Raw genomic sequence first — 18766 nt, 5'->3', positions numbered from 1 at the left:
AATAGCGAATAAAATGGCATGCCAACAATACGAATTAAATCAGATATTTCTTTGTAAAGCCCGTTTAAATTAAATATTTATCTAATACCCATATAACTTGGGTAAGCCTAAGTGTGGTGAAAATCAATTAGCTCTTGTCAGCACTTTTCGTTTATGCACTGCATTTCGTGATAAGTTTATTATGCTTTCGTGAGTTATTACATGAAATAAAAAGTGACCAAATCGAAGAGCTTTTGTCAGCAAAAGCTCTTATTAATATAATGAGTCATTCAATGACAGTCCTTGGCATGTTTTTCACAACTCATGTACATTGTGGTGTATAACAAGCAGCTTTTGTCCACGTGCTCATTTAAAACATTCATGCGGCTACTAAACACAAAAATAGTCTTCATGATATACAAAATAAAAAAAATGTGTGGCTTAAAAATATTATAGCTTTTCAAGTAACAATTTTAAAAATCCAAAACACGACTAAATAAATAATCTTCATTATTTACGTTATACATAATAATATAAACTCTAAGATTAGTATTCAATATTGAATGTTTTCTCACTGAAATATTAATGAAATATATAATAATATTAACAATTAAATAAACAACTTTCAAATTGAAACCCCAAAATATATCATAACAATTATATGTGTATAGAAATTTTATTTAAATATATATCTATAAATTTATTTAATAGTTAACTGTGGTGAATTGTGAATTTTAAAATTTGAAACGTTTTCACCTCACAAAATGTATGTATGCAGCTTTGCGAGTGACGCTCGACAGCTTGCAAGCACTGTCAGCGAGTGTTGTGCAACACTACAGACAGTGTGTAGTATTTACCGTTACGCGCTGTTTTCCAACACTGCAGCACAGAATGCGAATTGCGACTGCGCCAAAACTTGTGTAGTTTTTTCGAGCCTGCTGGCAAAACAACAAAACGCTTAATCAATAAAAACATAAAATTAGTGCGCGAGAAGCATGCAGCAGGAGCAGCAACAACAATAACAATAATTGGCAACAAGCAATTTGCAAATTAATTGGCTCCACAAAAAAAAACCCAAAAAAAAAAACGGAAAAATCTTCAAAAATATAAAGTGTCCTGCACAGTTTGCGAAAAAAAGCAACAAAAGAAAAACTGCAGTAATAATCGCATAAACATATAGAAAGCTTATATATAAATACACACACATATATACCTACAAATATATCCATATAGTATAGAAGGGAGTCGAGAGCGGAAATCGGGTCAAAATGTACAAAACGATACGACATGGCGAGAACAGTTTGCAATACACGATATTGCCGCAGAACGATGATTTTCGCATCGAAGGCAAGCAGAATCGCCTGGCAGCGTCCTCGTCATCCTCAGCTTCATCCTCGGCAGCAGCGGGAGCAGGAGCAGCATCCGCTTCAGCGTCATCGTCGTCGTCATCGTCGTCCGCCAATTGCCACAAACGGAACGCTGGAGCGCCACGCAAACGTCGCACATTCTTTGCCTATTTGGGCTTGATCTTTGTGTGCACCGTCATCATTGGCGCCGTGCTCATACCGTTCCTTGTCTCGGCCGAGTGTTTGCCCAGTCCCACAGAATGGTTCCTCAAAACGAAGGCAGCGTTCACGCACAGCGACAGGCAACAGCAGCAGCAACATGGCACAGCAACCACAGTTGCAGCTGTGGCCTCCCCATTGGGTGCTGCAATGCTTGGCCAGAATGTGGGTAAATCCGTGCAGATTGTGAATCGCAATGGTGTCGAGCAGTTCATTCTGAAAGTCAACAAGACCATGCCGAGCAACGTCAGCAACATCTCGGCAACAACACCACCAGCAGCCGAAGCTGCTGTGGCAACAACCTCTTCGAGCACAACAACCACTACAACATCGACAACAACAACAACAACAAGCACCACAGCAGCAACAACAACATTGGCAACGGAACAGGCTGCTGCAGCTGCAATGGCTGCTGTGGCAAGCACACCAGCAACGATAACAACAGTTGCCACCGCTGCCCCACCATCGCTGCGTCACTTGCCCGCCACAATTACCACGCGCATCATTCAAGTCCCGCTGCTCAAGTCGGCGGCCAAGAAGCCCATAATGCCGCCCGTGCTTGCCAAGACGCAGAGCAACTCCCAGCAACAGCAGCAGCAACAACAACAACAGCAGCAGCAGCAGCAGTTGCAACAACAGCAACAACAACAGCCTACTAGCAACACGGATGTGGCACAGAATAAGAGCAATAATGCTTGGATGAACACGCATTGGGCATATATTGATCCATCCACCTATGTCCAGTGGTCGGTAAGTAAACGTGTTGACCTTGCCTCACTAATTTGCCTCGTATGCCACAAACTCGACAAACGTTTTTGTTTGTTTTTTTTTTATCGTTCTTCTCTCGTTGTTGGCGTTGTGGTTTTGCAGGGCTACAAGGCTGAGGATAGCGTGCTGTTGCCCGCCCTGCTTGGATTTGCACTTATTGGCATGATTCTAATTATAACGGTCTGCCTCGTGGCACGCAACAAGCGCACCATCGTCTCCTCGGTGCGCAAGCGAAATCGTAACGTGAGTATAACTGCATTTAATTACTCTTTGCATAACCTTGTCCTCCCCTTTGTTGCTCCCTGTGCTCCATTGGTGAAACCTCCAAGCAACCAACTACTCTAAGTGCATACGTTTGTTATGGCTGCATCCAATAATGGGCGGAGATTAGCTTTGTGCTCTCGATGTCCAGTTGCCCTGACACACTGCACCCATTTATTCTCTTTTATAAACATTAATACTAGACTACCATATTATATAAACTTTAATCCTTATATATGTACATACATTTCTACTACAACCATTTATTCTGCTTTAAAGTTAAAGGACTTCCTTGTTACTACTCAAGCTTCCTTTAATCTATTACTGAATTTAACAGAAAGATTCAATTAAAAACACTTCGGGTTATTTGGGAATTATTTTCCTAATACCATACAAGATATAATCTATAGCATATTGTCTTTCCAACATTCCCTTTTCAACGGTTCGAAAGAATTTCAAAACAAAATATAACTTGCAAGCAGGCGTTGTCTACTTCCGAACAGGTTCGACTATTCCGTAATTAGACAGCTATCAAAAATTATAAATTCTGAATACATTTCGTACATCATCGCTACGAATTTCTTGCTACTTTCCAAAAATTCCATCAAGCTGCAACTTTACATTGAAAAATTAAAAAAGAATGGAATTCTTACAACAAATACCAAATAGTATAGAAAAGAACTGTAAGGAAAACAAAAAAAACTTGGATGAATGGTTAGAATGGATTAACATGCAGTTAGATACTAAGCAAAATGAATTTAAAAAAGGTACAGCAATGCAGAGCAGCTATATGCATAACCAAGATCAAATAAAGAAGGACTCTGAATATTGTATACTTTTTGTTGATGAAGTAATTCAGAAGCAATATTACAATAAGAAATATGGCTCTTTGTTGTATCCGTATCAGAAGCTTATCCGAGTTAACCATAATTATAGAAATTAATTCGGGTTGTGTGAATAATTTGCATAGTTTTATATCATATTAGAATAAACTAATTTTTAAATATTAACGTATATTTTGTGTATACACGCGCCGTATACTTGTTAAGTGTTCGCGCTCTAATGTGAGTGGCAAATCTGCTTAGATGGCCACAACTCTGATAAGCAGAGAGTACACACATTTATTCCATTTCAACTGTGACGTCACAGTGATATGGTGTGTAAATGAAATTGTGTAAAAATTGTGTTTAGTGCATACTATTTAAAATTGCATATGCTGTTGGTAACTCAAATTTGAAATTTGTGAGTTCAATACAAAAAAAGGAAATAAAAAGAAAAAGCTGTGACGTCACGCGAGTGCGAAACCTTCGTTTTGCTGATGGCCTATGGCAAGTAAACAGAGTTGCAAAAACTGTTGTTTACCGCACATATTGTGGCTATCGATAACCGAAACCGAAACGACAACAAATTACACGTCACAGTCGGCTGGCTGGCACACGAACTGAACGCGAACGTAAACGAATCGGCAAAACAACAACAAAAAAATAATACGAACATCGTGGCTAAACATCGTGACGTCGCGACGTCGTCGGCAACGCAAAGTGGGCGCCCCCCAACAACATAATATTGTGGCGCTCTGGGCGTGTGAAAGCGAGAGCGCTTGTGTTTAGCCGGCATAGCCATATTGGCTTAGCTGTGTGTGTGCAGAAGCGAGCAGGCAATAAACAACAACGTGAACAAGTGGTAGTGTGTGCTAGCAGCAGCAACAGCAACAACAACACGACGACGATACACTATTGCCGTTGGAGCCGAGAGTCGTTTGCGTGGCAGTTTTTTTTTTGTGTTTTCTGCTTTGGCTCTGTTGCTGCCACCGTTGCTGGCTGCTGACTTGGCTGGCCTGTGTTTTGTTGGACGTGCTGCTGCTGCTGCTGAGGCAGTTTTTGATTGTGCTCGCTCTCTGCCGCTGCCCGCGTTGTTGCTGCTGCTGCTTTGGCTAGCAGTAGGCCGCCTTGGCATTCACAGAGCGGTTGTTTTTTTTTGTTTGTTGTTGTTTTTTCTATAATTTGTTTTTGTGTTTTTCTTGTTGTTGCATTTTTGGTGAAACGTAGCCACACATTCATTCAGTCTGTCAGTCAGTCACTCACTCACTCACAGGTGAGCAGCAGCTAAACGTAAAAAAAAGAAGCCAGAGGCAGGCAGGCAGCAGAGGCGGCTGGACCAGAGAGAGGCGTACTGGAAAAACGGAAAAAAAAACAAAAAACCAGCGAAAAAAAGAAAAGTGTTTCTTCGCTTTTCAGCAACTGCAACAAAAAGGCAGAGTGTAAAAAAGAAATCAAAACTCTTTTTTGATACACACAAACAACAACAACTAGCTGGAGGACGCCTACGTCAGCAGCAGATTGCACAAAAATTCCAATCCTGTAAGCAACAACAACGACAACAATACGAAGTCTAGTGAAAAGCAAAAAGAAATTGCGTGCGTGTGTCTCTCTTGCTCTCTCACTCCCTCACACTGTGTCGTGTGAGCGCGCGTTCTGTGTGTATTTATGTGTGTGTGCGTGTTGGTGCCAACAAGGCAAATTTCTGTGGTGTATGCGCGCGTTGTATGTGTGTGTTGTGTGTGTGTGTATGTATGCTACTATTGCACTGATTTCTCAGGGCAATTTTGGCATAGGCATGCACATGGCTCTGCCGTCAGCTGCTGCTGCTGATGACGTTGCACGCGCCACGCATACAACGCGCGCATTGAGAGAGTGAAAGAGAAAGAGAAAGAGAGAGAGAGACGGAGCTGAGAGAGCAATCGTGAGTTTGCCAAGCAAACACTAATCAAAAGCAAAACTTGCGTTTTACAGCTAAAACAACAACAACAAGGAGAACATGGCCATCAAACCCGGACTTGGTCGCAAGACGACCAACAAAAATCCACCGATACTGAGCCACGAGTTCGTCATACAAAACCATGCCGACATCATCTCCTGCATCGCCATGGTCTTTGTCGTTGGCCTGATGAACGAATCGACGGCCTCATTTGCCAGCGCCTTCATCTCGCTGCACCACAACGTCAGCGGCGAGGAGGCGTCCCGTGAGCTGCCCTACGGCAAGCCGTATACGTATGCGGCCGGAATTAAGGATTACTGTGCAATCTTCTTCTATACGCTGACCTGCATCATTATGCATGCCATCATCCAGGAGTTTGTGCTCGACAAGATTAGCAAGAAATTGCATCTATCGAAATTCAAGCTGGCTCGCTTCAACGAATCCGGCCAACTGGTGACCTTCTATCTGCTGTCCTTCGTCTGGGGCGTTCATGTGGCGTTGCGCGAAGGTTATCTGGGTCAGGTGGCCCAACTCTGGGATGGCTATCCGACGGCGCATGCGATGAGCTTCCTGCACAAATTCTACTTCATCATCCAGCTGTCGTACTATCTGCATATGCTGCCCGAACTCTACTTCCAGAAGGTGCGCGCCAAGGAGGAGCAACAGCCCAAGATCATACATTCCATTAGCGGATTCACGCTCATCGTTTTGGCCTACACGCTCAGCTTCCAACGCTTGGCCATTGTGCTGTTGACGCTGCACTATTTCAGCGAACTGCTCGCCCACATCTTCCAGCTGATCGGTGTGTTCGATCGCGAGGAGCGTTTGGCTCGCGTTCGCATCGTGAACAGCGCCGTGTTTGTGCTGGTGCGTTTTGCCACCTCGGTGATTGGTGTGCTCACGTTGCACTATGGCATCGGCGCCTCTGGCAGCAGCTACAAGTTGCGTGCTCTGCTTGCGTTGGTCGCCTTGATTGCCCTGCAGGGATACTTTGTGTTCTCGTTCATCACCGAGCAGTTGAGGGCGAAGCGTGAGGCGAAGCGAGAGGCCAAACTGTTGGCGGCACAGACGAAGAAGGCGAAGGCGCCCAACAAGGAGAAGGTGAAGCGCAAGAAGGAGAGCGATCTGCCCGAGGCGGATCAGGCCAGTCCTGTCAAGCAGAAGCTCAAGTAGACAGAGCATGACAGCGCAACAACAACAACAACAAAATCTTCCGCACACTTCCAGAAGCTCAATCAACAGATAACAAAAACAACAACAACAACAACGACATCAACAGACTATCAAGAGAACTCTCAAAACTCCAGCACTTTGCTATGAACATTATACACTAGACAACACAAAACCTTTTTTTTTGGCTTTCTCTATTGTGCATTTAAAAAAAAACAATCATATACAAAAACACAACACACACAACATTTTGTTGCTCTCTTTTTGTCTCATAGAGCGAAACTTTTTATCGTAAAAATACTTATGCAAATTGAAATGTTTATTTCATTTTAAGTTTTTTTTTTTAATTTTACTATAATTTTACATATTTTACATATTATTTTTTAATTTTTTTTGGAAATAAACAAATTTTTTTATTTTTATACTTACATCAATAACAACAAAAGAAACATGAAAAGAAAAATGCTTGAAAAAAAAAATGAAACAAAAAACAAATGAATCAAAATTATATAAAAATCAAATGTGTTTTCGTTCTTGTGTTTGTTAAAGTGTATAGCAAAAAAACAAAAAAACGAAAGTGAATGAGAGGAAAAGATGGAGGAAGAAATGTTTATCGAGTAGTTTTTAATGTTAGTTTACCATTTGGATCGTGTGGTTTTTTACGTCCTAACGAATGTAACAACAAATTGCTAAATATATTTTGTATAAGAAAAAATCATGAAACAAAAAATGAACAAAATGCTAAAGAAACAACAGCTGCAAGTCGTCTTTTTCAAGGAGTTGGTTTTTATGGGGTCTTTACCACAAACAAGAATCTTCCAAGCGTAAACCTATAGTGATTTTAACATATCAACAGAATATAAATATATATGTATATTATATACTCTTTTTCTATTTTTTTAACATGCGCAGGATATCGAGGAGCAGGGTGCCGAGGATAATGCCACACTCCTCACAACAACAAATCTGTCCGACGATGATTAAATAGATTAGATATATACATATATACTACTGCGAGTAATTTGCAATCTGTGCGTGTGCCCCATATAATATTTCATTTACCATTTCCACGCTTTTTGATGTTGCTTTTCTCTTATTTTTATTTTATTTACTATATGTATTTACATATTTTTATGATATATACAAGACATATACAGGCATCTATAGATATTATATTATATATATATACATATATACAAAAGCTTCATCATATTTATGTGCATGTGAGTTGAATTATCTCCAGCAAATACGCAAATATAAGTCCCAAGATTTGTTCCGGAATAACATTTTTTTTTGTCCGTCGAAAATTAGTATTACAAGTAAATGTTTTGTGTATTTGTTGGTGATAAATTTGCACTCTGAAGCATATTGTATTAAATATCCGAAACTTTTTCGAAAATGTTGTCCAAGCTAAGCTACGCGTAAACTAAAAAAGATAACAAAAAAAAAAAACTCAAAAAATAAGACATTTAACGACAGTCAAGCAATTTTCACACAGTTATGTTTCCAGCGTGAACAAAAAAAAAAAAAAAACAAAGCAAGCCTAGAAAAGACTGTTTTTCTTACTTTTGTTAATCAGTGTACATTTCTTTTTCGTCCTCTTTTTTTTTCCTTGTGTGCGTGCGTGTGTGCCCGAATATACATATGTATGTGTGCATATTTCCCCCCAAAGCGAAAGAGAAAAACAAAAAAACTACATATAAAACAAATTATATATACATATAGTTTTTAGCACAAATATTAACAGAATTTTAAGCTTAAAATGCATTTAAGATGACAGAAGTTGGAAGGATTTGAAACGTTTATGAGCTTCTCCCAAAAGAGTCTTTCAATGTTGTCCGTGAATTCTTGAATTCCCATTCCGCATAAACGTTTCAAAACTTGGATCGAGTGTGGATCTGTGTTTGGTGTATAATATCCTGCTTGCACAGCTTTTTGCCAAGTACACACAACAACAACAAAAAAAAACCCCCCAAAAAATGAAAGTATTAAGAAAAATCACGTATTATTGTAAACATTAAGTCCAGTTGAGCACAAATACATATATATATATATATATATATACATATATGTATGCGATGTATATGCAGAAAATGGTTTTGGAATCGTAAGTATTAGGATATATAATGTTCCCACAGTAAATCGGATGGAAATCAGAGCGAACGGTGGAATGGAAGGAAGGATATGATAAAGATGAAGATGATAAAAAGAAATACTATATACACTATATATATTTATGAATATGTATGTAACTGTATAACTATATGTCGATGTCGATCTATATACGAGTAAAACTGTGTAAAACTGTGAGTCATTGAGAGTTGTAATTGTAGTTTGAGATGATCTGTATTTTTGTAAGCGTAATATATTTAACAAAAATCATGATAGCAAAGCGATATTCGGTGCCCCGTATATACAAAATACCCCAGCAAAATGATCTGATCCAATGACAGTTCAAGAATATGTAAGTAGTAATACAATTGTATAAGACGAAAATTGAATTAACTGGCAATTATGAAACTGGTCGAATGACATATCGAATATGATTTTCGACCTCTATATTATATGTATATTTATTTTTATTTTCACAAAATGTGTATTCTTTTAATAATCATTTTTTTGTAAACTATTTCTAGTTGTATATTGAATTTATTTCTCAATAACTCAAGAAGTAGGTAGATTACAAAAATAATAAAACTGAGTTATAGTCAAGAACTCAGCTGATTGTTCATATAGAAGTTTAGTTTGTCAGATAAACCCTCTGCTGGGGTATTTTAAGTATTTGGAGTGGAAATAGGAAGAGTTGGCGTGTAAGGCGTGGCGCACTCACAATTGATTTGCTCATTCTACACACACACACACATACATATACACACGATATATACAGATATTTACATACTATATACAATAGGGGTGTATACATAGTATATGCTATGAGTATATAAGCTGCTTGCACTCACACAGACACACACACACAGATACATACATGTGTACAGACATGCATACATACGTACTTTCGTATATGTATTATTATCTAAAAGGCAAATCAAAGATTCCACTTGAGGATGCATGATACATATGTACTATAATACTATATATACATACATATATTTGTAGATACTAAATGTGTATCCTTCATAAATATATCACTGTAATTGTTATAAATAATTTGCAAAACTATTCATTAAGTCCGTATGCCACACACACACACACACATACACTGACACATACATACATATATATCTATATATATACCAAATTGAACAGAACACTATATATTGAATGTTTTTGCTTGTTAAAGTGAATATAAAATAATAAAGAACAAAACTAACTGCATATAACAAACAACAAAATAGTGGCATATTTTACAAGTTTACAGAGTACAGTATGTACTCGCTTTAATGGCTTAGCGCTTACGAGTCTACCAATAAAAAAACATAATAACTAATTCTGTTGCTCCTGCTGCTGTTGTTTATCCCGTTTACTTTGCTGTGCTGTCATGTGATTCTGTACGAAACTCTGAAAGTTTTGATCCTCCAGATCGCCTTTGGCATCCGTTTCCATCTCCTGCTCGGCGGCATCGAGTTGTTGCGGCACCAAACTGGGCGCCATTAGGAACACGCTGTTGTCCGTATTACTAACCGGATCCTGTGTTTGGATAGAAGATTATTAATATTAATAGAGATACAGCTGTATTTTCAACTTCATTATTTACTCTCAGATCCAGGCCTAAGGGAACTGCAACGCCAGCTTCTTCGATGTGAGCAGCTGGATCGGGAACCGTTGCCTGCTCGGCCAGGCGCTGTTGACGCATCTTCTCGTAGACCGGCTTATAGTCACGCTCGTATTCGGCGACACACTCGAGCAAGTGCGTCAACAGTGTGGAAAAGCCAACTCCGCTCTTGGCCGATACGCCGCAAGTGATCAGATTTTCATAGAATGTGTCCAGCGTGAGGGACATGGTGCGTGTTAGATTATTCACATAGCTCTGCTCCTTTTCGAGGGCATCCTGAAAGGCCTCAAAGTCCGTCATCCACTCCTGCACAAAGCTGCATTCCTTCAGATCAATCTACAACAACGTTTAGTGAGCAAATGATTCTTGCCAGACTTTTGATAGACTTCGATTTACCTTGTTTAGGGTTACGAGGAAGGGCAGACGCGTCTTGTACAGTATGGAGCAGGCATAGAGCATGTTAGACATGAAGGTGGTTGGGCATGTGGAGCGCACCACATCCATCACATAGACGACAATGGTGGGAAACATGGTGGCCAGACCTTCAGTGATAATGTTGCCGGATGCCGACCAGGTGAACACCTCAATTTGACCGGGCGTATCGATGATGCACCACTTGTGACCACGTTCGCCGGCGCGACGCACCAGCTCCGCAAACTTGGGCATCTTGGTGGTGAACATGTTGAGGGCGGTGACAATACCGCCGTTCGGTCCCAGTTGATACTGTTTCATCACCTCCTTGTAGTTGACGGTGTCGCGAATATCGATGTGTGCCGCATACGGCACCTCACGGCACGCCGGATCCAAATTGACCACATACGGATTGAACTGCGATTGCGCATGCTGGATGAGGCTGCGAGTAAAGGTGGTTTTACCTGATCCCGCCATGCCCAGCACAATGATGCAAACCGGTGATTCGCGTATGCCTTCGCTGAGCGAGAGTGCCTCCAGGTTGATGTCATTAATACTGGGATTGCCATTGCCAACGACGGTAGCGGCGGCGACACTGGTTCCTGGCTTGGCGCTCATGATTTATCTGCTGTCTGCTGTCCGTCAAAACAATGCACATTCGAGCATGTGAGAGAGCCGCTGTTTAACCAGTCACAGTGAAATATAGCAACTGAGCAGTAGACTGTCAAAAGGTAGAGTCAGAGGTAGCGTTGCCTTGTGAATGGTAAGTCACATTATCGCTAATAAATGACGCGGCAAAATTCAAATGGAAAGCAACAAACGTAGATATCTATAACTTATTGCAATTGTTTTGAGTTTTAAAATCTAAGTAATGAGTGGTTACTTTTAATGTATTTATATCACACGTCTACATTGTTCTTTGGCGTTGTAAATAATTTGAATGTAAAAAATAAATTAATTTAAAATTTCAGGCTTTTGAAAAATTTTTGATAGATGGCGCTGTTAATACAGAATATTCCAGATTTATTATTTCTTATTATTTATTTGACCAAAATAATAATTAAACAAAATATTGATAATTTTCTATATTCACAATTTTGTTAATCGATAAATTAAATATTATATCAAGCATTTTATAAGTGTTTTGCCATTCGCGTTTAACGCAGACGCTTCGCCAGTCGCTGGCAGCTAGGGCTGCATGATATTTAAAAAATATCGTATCAGTGATATATCGTTTTTCAAAAATATATCAAATTGATAAAAATATTTATCACCCAAAAATATCGATATATCAAGTATTTTTGATATTTAATTTTTATATATTTATTTTTTTTCATTAACCAAAATTTAACTCCAAAATTATATATATCAGGGGAAAAAATATCATGATATAAATATTTATTTTTATAAAAAAAATATCGATATATTGATATTTTGATATATTATCAACAGCCCTACTGGCAGCGCTATTCAGTTAGTGGGCGCCAAGATGGAAACTCGTCTGGAGATTCGTCTGCACGAACCAAATCCTCTCTTCACGCGCTGGCTGCAACGCTGGCTCCACGACGCCGAGCAGAATGATCGCAAGTCGCAGCACAAGCTACGCCAAGCGCTGCAAGCGTTGCGCAGTTACCCGCTCCCGCTCTACAGCGGACGCGAGTGCGCCGTGCTGCGCGGCTTTGGGCCAACTCTCTGCCAGCAGATCGACGATGAACTGCAGCAGCTGCGCACACTGGAGAAGCAGACAACGACAAACACAAAGGCTGCTCTGGACAGTTCACAGTACGAGCAGCAGGTGCAACAGGTGGTCAAAGTAGTGCAACGCAGCAGGAAAAAACAACAACAAGAGCAGCAGCAGCAACCGAAGCCCAAAAAGCTGACAAAGAAGGCGCAACAGGAGCTGGCAGCAGCCGAAGAGCGAGAACGTGTGGTCCAAATGCCCGCGGGCAGTTATCGCATTGTGCTGCTCGTGGACATCCAGGAGACGAGTGGCAAGAACAAACGAGTGCTGGATCAAACACGCGGCTACCTGGAATCATTGGGTGTGATGCACGATGTGCGTCGGCTGACCATCGGAGACTTCCTCTGGATAGCAAGCGATGACGTCGGTAATGAGCTGGTTTTGCCGTACATTGTAGAGCGCAAGCGCATGGATGATTTGGCCAGCAGCATACGCGATGGTCGCTTCCACGAGCAGAAGCATCGATTGCAGCAATGCGGCTTGCCACACATCATCTATCTGATCGAGGACTATGGCGACAATGAGCAGCTGGGATTGCCGCTGGAGTCACTGCAGCAGGCGCTGGCCAATGCACGCATTCAATCGAAGAACATTCAAGTGGTGCGCACCGAGAATCATTATCGTTCCATGTGCTACCTGGCTGGCGTCGGTGCTGCACTGCAGCAGCTCTATGTGGATGGCGGCAAGCGGCTGCATAGTCGCAAAAGGGAAGAGGATGCTAGCAGAACGACATCGCTGGATAGGGAAACGAATCTATTGAAGTTTAGGGAACTCTACGAGGATTCGGCCCGCAATGCCCAGCTGACGGTGCGCGAAGTCTTTGTGCAGCAACTGCTTCAGCTGCACTCGCTGTCACTCGATCGTGCGCTGGCCATTGTGGAGTCCTATGCCACACCGCGGCTGCTGCTGGATGCATATGCTGCATGTGGCAGCGAGGCGGAGGCAAGAATTCTCTTGGCGCCACTTGGCTGTGGACCTTTGCAGCGACCGCTGGGCGAGAAGTTGAGTCAGTGCATCCATGACTTTTATATGCAGGAATTCAAATGAATGTTGATGGTTTAGGTTTTAGCAATTGCATTTAGTAGGTATTTAGTTAATTGGACATATCTAAAGTTATATACACATATTTATACATAAAGATTTTCTTGATTTCTTTTTTTTTTTTTTTTTTCTTCTTTTGACTAGAGCTTGGATAAGGAATTACGGATAAAGGATTTGTTTAGGTTTTTTTTTTGTTTTAAATCATAATCATCATGCGTTTTGTTTAGATATTTCGAAAGTGGCGTATGGCCAAATCGACGGGCAGATCGAAATCGAACTTGGACAGCGCATCGATGGAGCGCAACGAATCCCGAAATCCCGTGCAGGCCACATAGCTATTGGACGTGTAATAGGTGTCGATCAGCTCATTGCAGCTGAGTATCAGATTCAGCCACTCCACCAGCAGATGTGCGCTACAAGGAGAGGAGAGAAAGAGAAAGAAAGAGAAGGAAACAGAGAAAAGCATCGATTAGAGTGTGTTACAATATGGGATTGGATTTATAAGGTAAATGTTTATATACTTTTTATTAATTTCTTTTCTGTAATTTAATTAGTATTTAGGTTTGCTCAACGATAATTCAGATGATACTATTTTATTTTTATGAAAGGAAGCGCTAATTTTGAAATCTTAGATTAGTGTAATAATAATAGAAGAGTATTATAGCTAAGTGGCTGTAAGAAATGTATGCAATAAGCAGAAGAAGGCATCTCCGACCCCATATAATATATTTATTCTTGATCAGCGTCAACAGCCGAGGCGATATAGCGATGTCCATCTGTCTGTCTGTCAGTCCGTCCTTATAAACACCTAGATCTCAGAGACTATAAGAGATAGAGCTAACATATCATTTCTTTTTGACAGTATATGATAAAAGTTGTGTAAAAGTTGTGTGAAGTTATTGAAGAAATACTTTTGTATGGGCAAAAACGCCTATTGCAATGGGGTCTGTCTATATATTTGGAATGCAGTGCTGTCTCAATATATCAAAATATAGTCTTTAGTATATATTTAGTATTTTTGTGGTATATTAATTTAGTATATTTTAAAATTAATACCCCACTGTTTTGATTTCATTCAAAATGGGTAACGTGTATCTCACAGTCGAGCACACTCGACTGTACTTTTCATACTTGTTTTCGCTTTAGATACTGCCGCATAGTTTAGCCATATATGTAATTATCCATATAAAAATGCCTTTTTCTAATATTACGTTACTTTAATGTTGTGTATTTTGTATGTGTTTGTTTACTCTACTCACTTGAGACCCGCACAGATGAGCGCCTTGAAGTGGGCATTGTAGCTGCGCTTGTATGGCCGATGCATGGCCAGGATCATGCCAATGGCACTCAAGAGACTCTGCTTCGCTGTCACCGCATGCGCATCGACGATATCGAGCTGAAAGCTTTGCGACAGCTTCCTTGCTGGTGTGTTGTTGTACTCCTCGCCATTCTTCAGATTATAGTACTCAATGATCAGCTCCCACACATGCATCGAACGTCCGATGCCCAGGAATTGCATATCGGATGATGCCACACCACCTCCTAGGCCACCGCCACCGCCACCAACACCGCCGCCGCCGCCGCCAGCTGCTGTTGTTGCTGATACGCGCTGTGCACCCGGCTGCAGGCAGCGCATGAAGGGAACCATCAGACTGGAGGCCGCCGACTCGGCGGGTATGCGCAGACCATGCTGGATCAGTTGCTGCAGCGTCCGTGCGAAATTCTTGCGCACCACGCTCGTCAGCTCGCGTCCAATGGTGGCTATCGAATCGCCACGCATGTGCACAATGCGTCGCCCCAGCCCGGCCTTGTCTTTGTCCCAGTCGTAACGCTCATACGCATCCTCATCCGAATCGGATGAGGCCGCTGCACCAGCGGCTCCAGCGGCATAGGGCGTCAGCTCGTGACCAGCCACAGCCGCTGCGGCGGCGCGTCTGCAACGCGGTGGCACCGTCGTCAACGCTCCGTTCTGTGCATTCAGCGCCAGCGATCCACCGCCTGCTGAATGTTGTTGCTGCTGTTGGCGCAGCGCACGCTTAATGTTCGCCAACTTCTCGCGATCGCAACTCAATGTGGCAGCCAGCGCTGCCACCTCCTGTATGTCCACCTCCAGCTGAGCGCGCAGATCTCTGGCAAGTATAATCGAAGAACGTCAATATTACAATTCATATATTAAATGCAATCAAATTTACATGATCAGAAGTGTGATATAATTGAAATCTTTTGTACATTATTATTTTAACAATTATGTCAAGAATTAGATTAGATCAAAATTTTAATACATTTTTTCAATTCTATATTATGTATTCATAAGACAAAGACTTAACTACAAGTTCATGTTCATAACTTGAACTCAAGAATCGGGTGAATTATTAAAGTGTTGTCTACATCACTTTAATTCGATTATAATTTTTACAACAATGTCAAGAATCAGATGAATCAAAATCTTAATAAATTATTTGAATTCTATATTATGTATTAATTATATGCTATACAAAAAATATAAAGCATTAACTTTAACTTTATATGGATTAGAATTGGACAAAAAGAAATGGTCCATTAGAGTCTAATGTTCACTATGAACAATCACATAACATATTTATTTGTATATGTACCTTATGTTAATGTATTATGCATCAATAATTGGATTATACATAAATTATATATACAAACAAATAAATATATATTATCTTAACTTTATCTGGAATTGCAAAAGTAAAGAGTCTTTTAGAGTCTAATGTTCACTATGAACAATCACATATTTATTTGTATATGTATTTAATGTAAATGCAACAATGATTGGATTATACATACATTATATATACAAATATATAAAGCATTAATTTAACTTTGTATGGAATTGCAAAAGTAAAGGGTCTTTTAAAGTCTTATGTTCACTATGAATAATCTTATATTTATTTCTAACATATATTAAAATGCATATATGTATGTTAGAAATAAATACAACGATCAGATTATAAATAATATGTAAATCCCTAGCTAGCTTTACTTTATAATAGACAAAAGTAAAGGGTCTATTGCAGTCAAATGTATGTATGTACAAATCTATTTGTATACACACTTAATGCATTATGAGCACTGTTGCACTTCAACTAGGTACTATGGAATTGCCTTAACTTACCCCCAGTGGTTGCCTTTGTGCGTCTTTTTCAGCGAGTTTTGCTGAAAGTCCGCTTGCCGCTTGGCAAAGTGCGTTGTGGCAAACATCTGCATCAGAAGCGACGCCTTGTCCAGCAATCCATGCGCCTTGCTGTGCAGACTCTCGCGTCGTGGCGCCCCCGCTTCCATTGCAACTGGTTGCGTCTGCAGTTGACTGTGGCCAGCAGTGACTGTGCCTGCTCCGGATCCCGCTCCCGCTTCCACTTTCGTTCCCGCTCCCGCTCCCGTTGTTGTCTTGGGCGCCTGGCGAGCTGTCTGCTTCGCTGCATAGCTGTTGTAGGCGCCACTCAGCAGCTTCAGTTTATCGCTGGCGCTGCTCACGCCGCTGCCAGCACCGGATCCAGCGGTGTCGCATTGCAGAAAGGCAATGAAACGTTCGAGATCGGTGATTTGGGTCTTTAGCTGGGCGACCAGTTGCTCCTTCATCTTCAGCGGCCCTACAAACTCACCAATGGCATTGTCCACCTGATGGCGCAGCTGCTCCGTGCTGAGTCCCGGCAACTGATGCTGTTCCACCTGCAGATTGAGCTTGGTGCGCAGCTCATCCAATATGAACTTCTGCTTCTCGAGCAGCACATGCTGCGGCAACACACCCGGTGCACCCGACTCATACGCCAGCTGCTCCAACTCCGTTAGCTGTGACTTCAGCTGCTCAATCAATTGGCCATCGGGTGGAGCAGTCACCTCACCTTCGCCCTGCGCCTCTTTGTTATCAGCACCATCATCATCATCATCACGAACGTCATCATCGTTCTTGTTATTGCCAGCCAGCGGCTGCACCGTTTCTGGTATGCCCTGAAAGGCGAAATCCTCGAGATCGCGCAGCAACTGATCGCGTTCATCTGTGGGCGCCTCGACAATCTGACGCACACGCAGCTGGACGTGGGCAAACTGCGAGGTCAGCGCCAGCAGCGAGCTGGTCAAAAGCTCTTGCTCATCCTCGATGCTGCGCAGACGCGCCAATTCGCTGGCATTGTCCACGGCCACCGTGGTTGGCTGCTGCTGCTGCTGCAGCTCCTGTTGCTGTTGCTGTTGCTGATGCTTCTCCAGCTTGTCGAGGCCGAGCAGCGTTGGCTCCAGGTCGCCACAATCGATGCCCGAGAGCAGCTCCAAGCTGACGCTATTCGCATCATCATAGTTGGCGCCCAATGGCGACCAACGTTCGCTCAACGGTTGCGCCTCGTCCTCGGCATCCGCCTCAATATCCACCTCGACATCGGGATCGGGATCTGGCTCAGTGCCTGAAAATGCTGGACTATCAATGCTATCTCTATGCTCAATTGTTGTTGTTGTTGTTGCTGTCGTTTGTTGCACTTCGTCGTCGTTGTTGTCACTGCTATTGGTATTGTTGCTGTTGTTGTGGCTGGCTGCCTGCTGACGACCTTCGACCTGTGTGGCATCCATCTCCATATGTTTAGCAATGATGACCTGGCCTGACTTGTCCACAAAATGTTCTCCCTTCACTTTATACACACACGCACACACACACACACATGCACAGTGGCAAGTAGCAAGTAGTTTGCCTCGAGTTGCTCAAGTTGCAAATGCGAAAAATCAATCAGTTGCTTGTTCCGCTTTCTAACAGCTGGCCAATCTCCTTCTCCACATGTGTTGTTGAAGTGGAGTGAGTGACAGAATGAGTGAGTGTGTGAGTGAGCGAGTGAGTGTGTGTGTGTGCGCGCGTGTGTGTGTGTGCCACGAAAACAGTCAATTGACTGAATGACTGACTGACGCACTAACTGACTGACTGACTGAACAAATTGCAGGGACAACGACGCACAGTGACAGCTTCTAACACACTAACATGGCCATGCGTTGTGCCTTTATTGCAAGAGCTTTAAAGCTTCGCTCTCTTCTTGTTTAGGGGTTGTTTGTGCACTTGCACTTCATCACGAGCTTTCAGTGTTGGAGCGCTTTTTGCTTTAGCAACTTAAGGGTTGCTTTGGTATTTCAGATTTCAAATATATGGTAAGCTTAATTACGTTTCCAAGAAAATACATTTTTGTACACTTTCAATTTGAATTTATTTTCATTTTCTTGATATTTTTGTATTATTTGTTATTATATTTTTTAAAATGAATATATATAAAAATATTCCATATTTATTAATCTATTTTTTTATGAATAAGTCATGATATTTATTTTTGTTATTAAATTTTA

General features: G+C 41.5%; 5 protein-coding genes across 6 annotated transcripts; 3 read left to right on the top strand and 2 right to left on the bottom strand.

Moving 5' to 3' along the window:
• Positions 1 to 917: 917 nt before the first annotated feature.
• LOC132795170 (putative uncharacterized protein DDB_G0282129) lies at positions 918 to 7983 on the top strand. Its single transcript, XM_060805727.1, has 3 exons — positions 918 to 2294; positions 2415 to 2555; positions 7413 to 7983. The coding sequence occupies exons 1-3, from the start codon at positions 1248 to 1250 to the stop codon at positions 7482 to 7484; spliced, it is 1260 nt and encodes a 419-aa protein (XP_060661710.1). The 5' UTR covers positions 918 to 1247; the 3' UTR covers positions 7485 to 7983.
• LOC132795172 (translocating chain-associated membrane protein 1) lies at positions 4001 to 6719 on the top strand. The gene is made up of 3 exons (XM_060805729.1): positions 4001 to 4256; positions 4622 to 4933; positions 5366 to 6719. The coding sequence occupies exon 3, from the start codon at positions 5391 to 5393 to the stop codon at positions 6501 to 6503; it is 1113 nt and encodes a 370-aa protein (XP_060661712.1). The 5' UTR covers positions 4001 to 4256; positions 4622 to 4933; positions 5366 to 5390; the 3' UTR covers positions 6504 to 6719.
• An 844-nt stretch (positions 7984 to 8827) lies between the features above and the next one.
• Positions 8828 to 11355, bottom strand: LOC132795171 (GPN-loop GTPase 1). Its single transcript, XM_060805728.1, has 3 exons — positions 10630 to 11355; positions 10216 to 10569; positions 8828 to 10148 (listed from the first exon to the last, which is right to left on the bottom strand). Exons 1-3 carry the CDS (start codon positions 11260 to 11262, stop codon positions 9945 to 9947), a joined length of 1191 nt encoding a protein of 396 aa, XP_060661711.1. The 5' UTR covers positions 11263 to 11355; the 3' UTR covers positions 8828 to 9944.
• A 714-nt stretch (positions 11356 to 12069) lies between these two features.
• LOC132795909 (crossover junction endonuclease MUS81) lies at positions 12070 to 13432 on the top strand. Its single transcript, XM_060806858.1, has one exon. The coding sequence runs from the start codon at positions 12134 to 12136 to the stop codon at positions 13430 to 13432; it is 1299 nt and encodes a 432-aa protein (XP_060662841.1). The 5' UTR covers positions 12070 to 12133.
• A 217-nt stretch (positions 13433 to 13649) lies between these two features.
• On the bottom strand, positions 13650 to 18405 carry LOC132795908 (RUN domain-containing protein 1). 2 transcript variants are annotated; one of them, XM_060806856.1, is made up of 3 exons: positions 16569 to 18405; positions 14686 to 15555; positions 13650 to 13839 (listed from the first exon to the last, which is right to left on the bottom strand). In XM_060806856.1, exons 1-3 carry the CDS (start codon positions 18014 to 18016, stop codon positions 13650 to 13652), a joined length of 2508 nt encoding a protein of 835 aa, XP_060662839.1. In that variant the 5' UTR covers positions 18017 to 18405. The 2 variants fall into 2 exon arrangements, with proteins under 2 accessions (XP_060662839.1, XP_060662840.1); XM_060806857.1 differs by lacking the exon at positions 13650 to 13839 and adding an exon at positions 14454 to 14627.
• Between the last annotated feature and the right edge of the window lie 361 nt (positions 18406 to 18766).

The sequence above is a fragment of the Drosophila nasuta genome, chromosome X, assembly GCF_023558535.2.
Source record: "Drosophila nasuta strain 15112-1781.00 chromosome X, ASM2355853v1, whole genome shotgun sequence".
Classification (NCBI taxonomy): Eukaryota; Metazoa; Arthropoda; class Insecta; order Diptera; family Drosophilidae; genus Drosophila; species Drosophila nasuta.
Note: the sequence above shows the minus strand (reverse complement) of the source record. Positions and strands in the feature narration are given on the sequence as shown.

Bases quoted from the DNA above. Each gene is read 5' to 3' on its own strand.
- LOC132795170 (XM_060805727.1), top strand. From the start codon at position 1,248: ATGTACAAAACGATACGACATGGCGAGAACAGTTTGCAATACACGATA. The intron at 2,295-2,414 runs GTAAGTAAACGT...GTGGTTTTGCAG, and splicing joins CCACCTATGTCCAGTGGTCG to GGCTACAAGGCTGAGGATAG. The intron at 2,556-7,412 runs GTGAGTATAACT...TAACATGCGCAG, and splicing joins TGCGCAAGCGAAATCGTAAC to GATATCGAGGAGCAGGGTGC.
- LOC132795172 (XM_060805729.1), top strand. From the start codon at position 5,391: ATGGCCATCAAACCCGGACTTGGTCGCAAGACGACCAACAAAAATCCA.
- LOC132795171 (XM_060805728.1), bottom strand. From the start codon at position 11,262: ATGAGCGCCAAGCCAGGAACCAGTGTCGCCGCCGCTACCGTCGTTGGC. The intron at 10,570-10,629 runs GTAAATCGAAGT...ACGTTGTTGTAG, and splicing joins TCCTCGTAACCCTAAACAAG to ATTGATCTGAAGGAATGCAG. The intron at 10,149-10,215 runs GTAAATAATGAA...ATCCAAACACAG, and splicing joins CCTTAGGCCTGGATCTGAGA to GATCCGGTTAGTAATACGGA.
- LOC132795909 (XM_060806858.1), top strand. From the start codon at position 12,134: ATGGAAACTCGTCTGGAGATTCGTCTGCACGAACCAAATCCTCTCTTC.
- LOC132795908 (XM_060806856.1), bottom strand. From the start codon at position 18,016: ATGGAGATGGATGCCACACAGGTCGAAGGTCGTCAGCAGGCAGCCAGC. The intron at 15,556-16,568 runs GTAAGTTAAGGC...TATACTTGCCAG, and splicing joins CACAAAGGCAACCACTGGGG to AGATCTGCGCGCTCAGCTGG. The intron at 13,840-14,685 runs GTGAGTAGAGTA...CTCTCCTTGTAG, and splicing joins CTCATCTGTGCGGGTCTCAA to CGCACATCTGCTGGTGGAGT.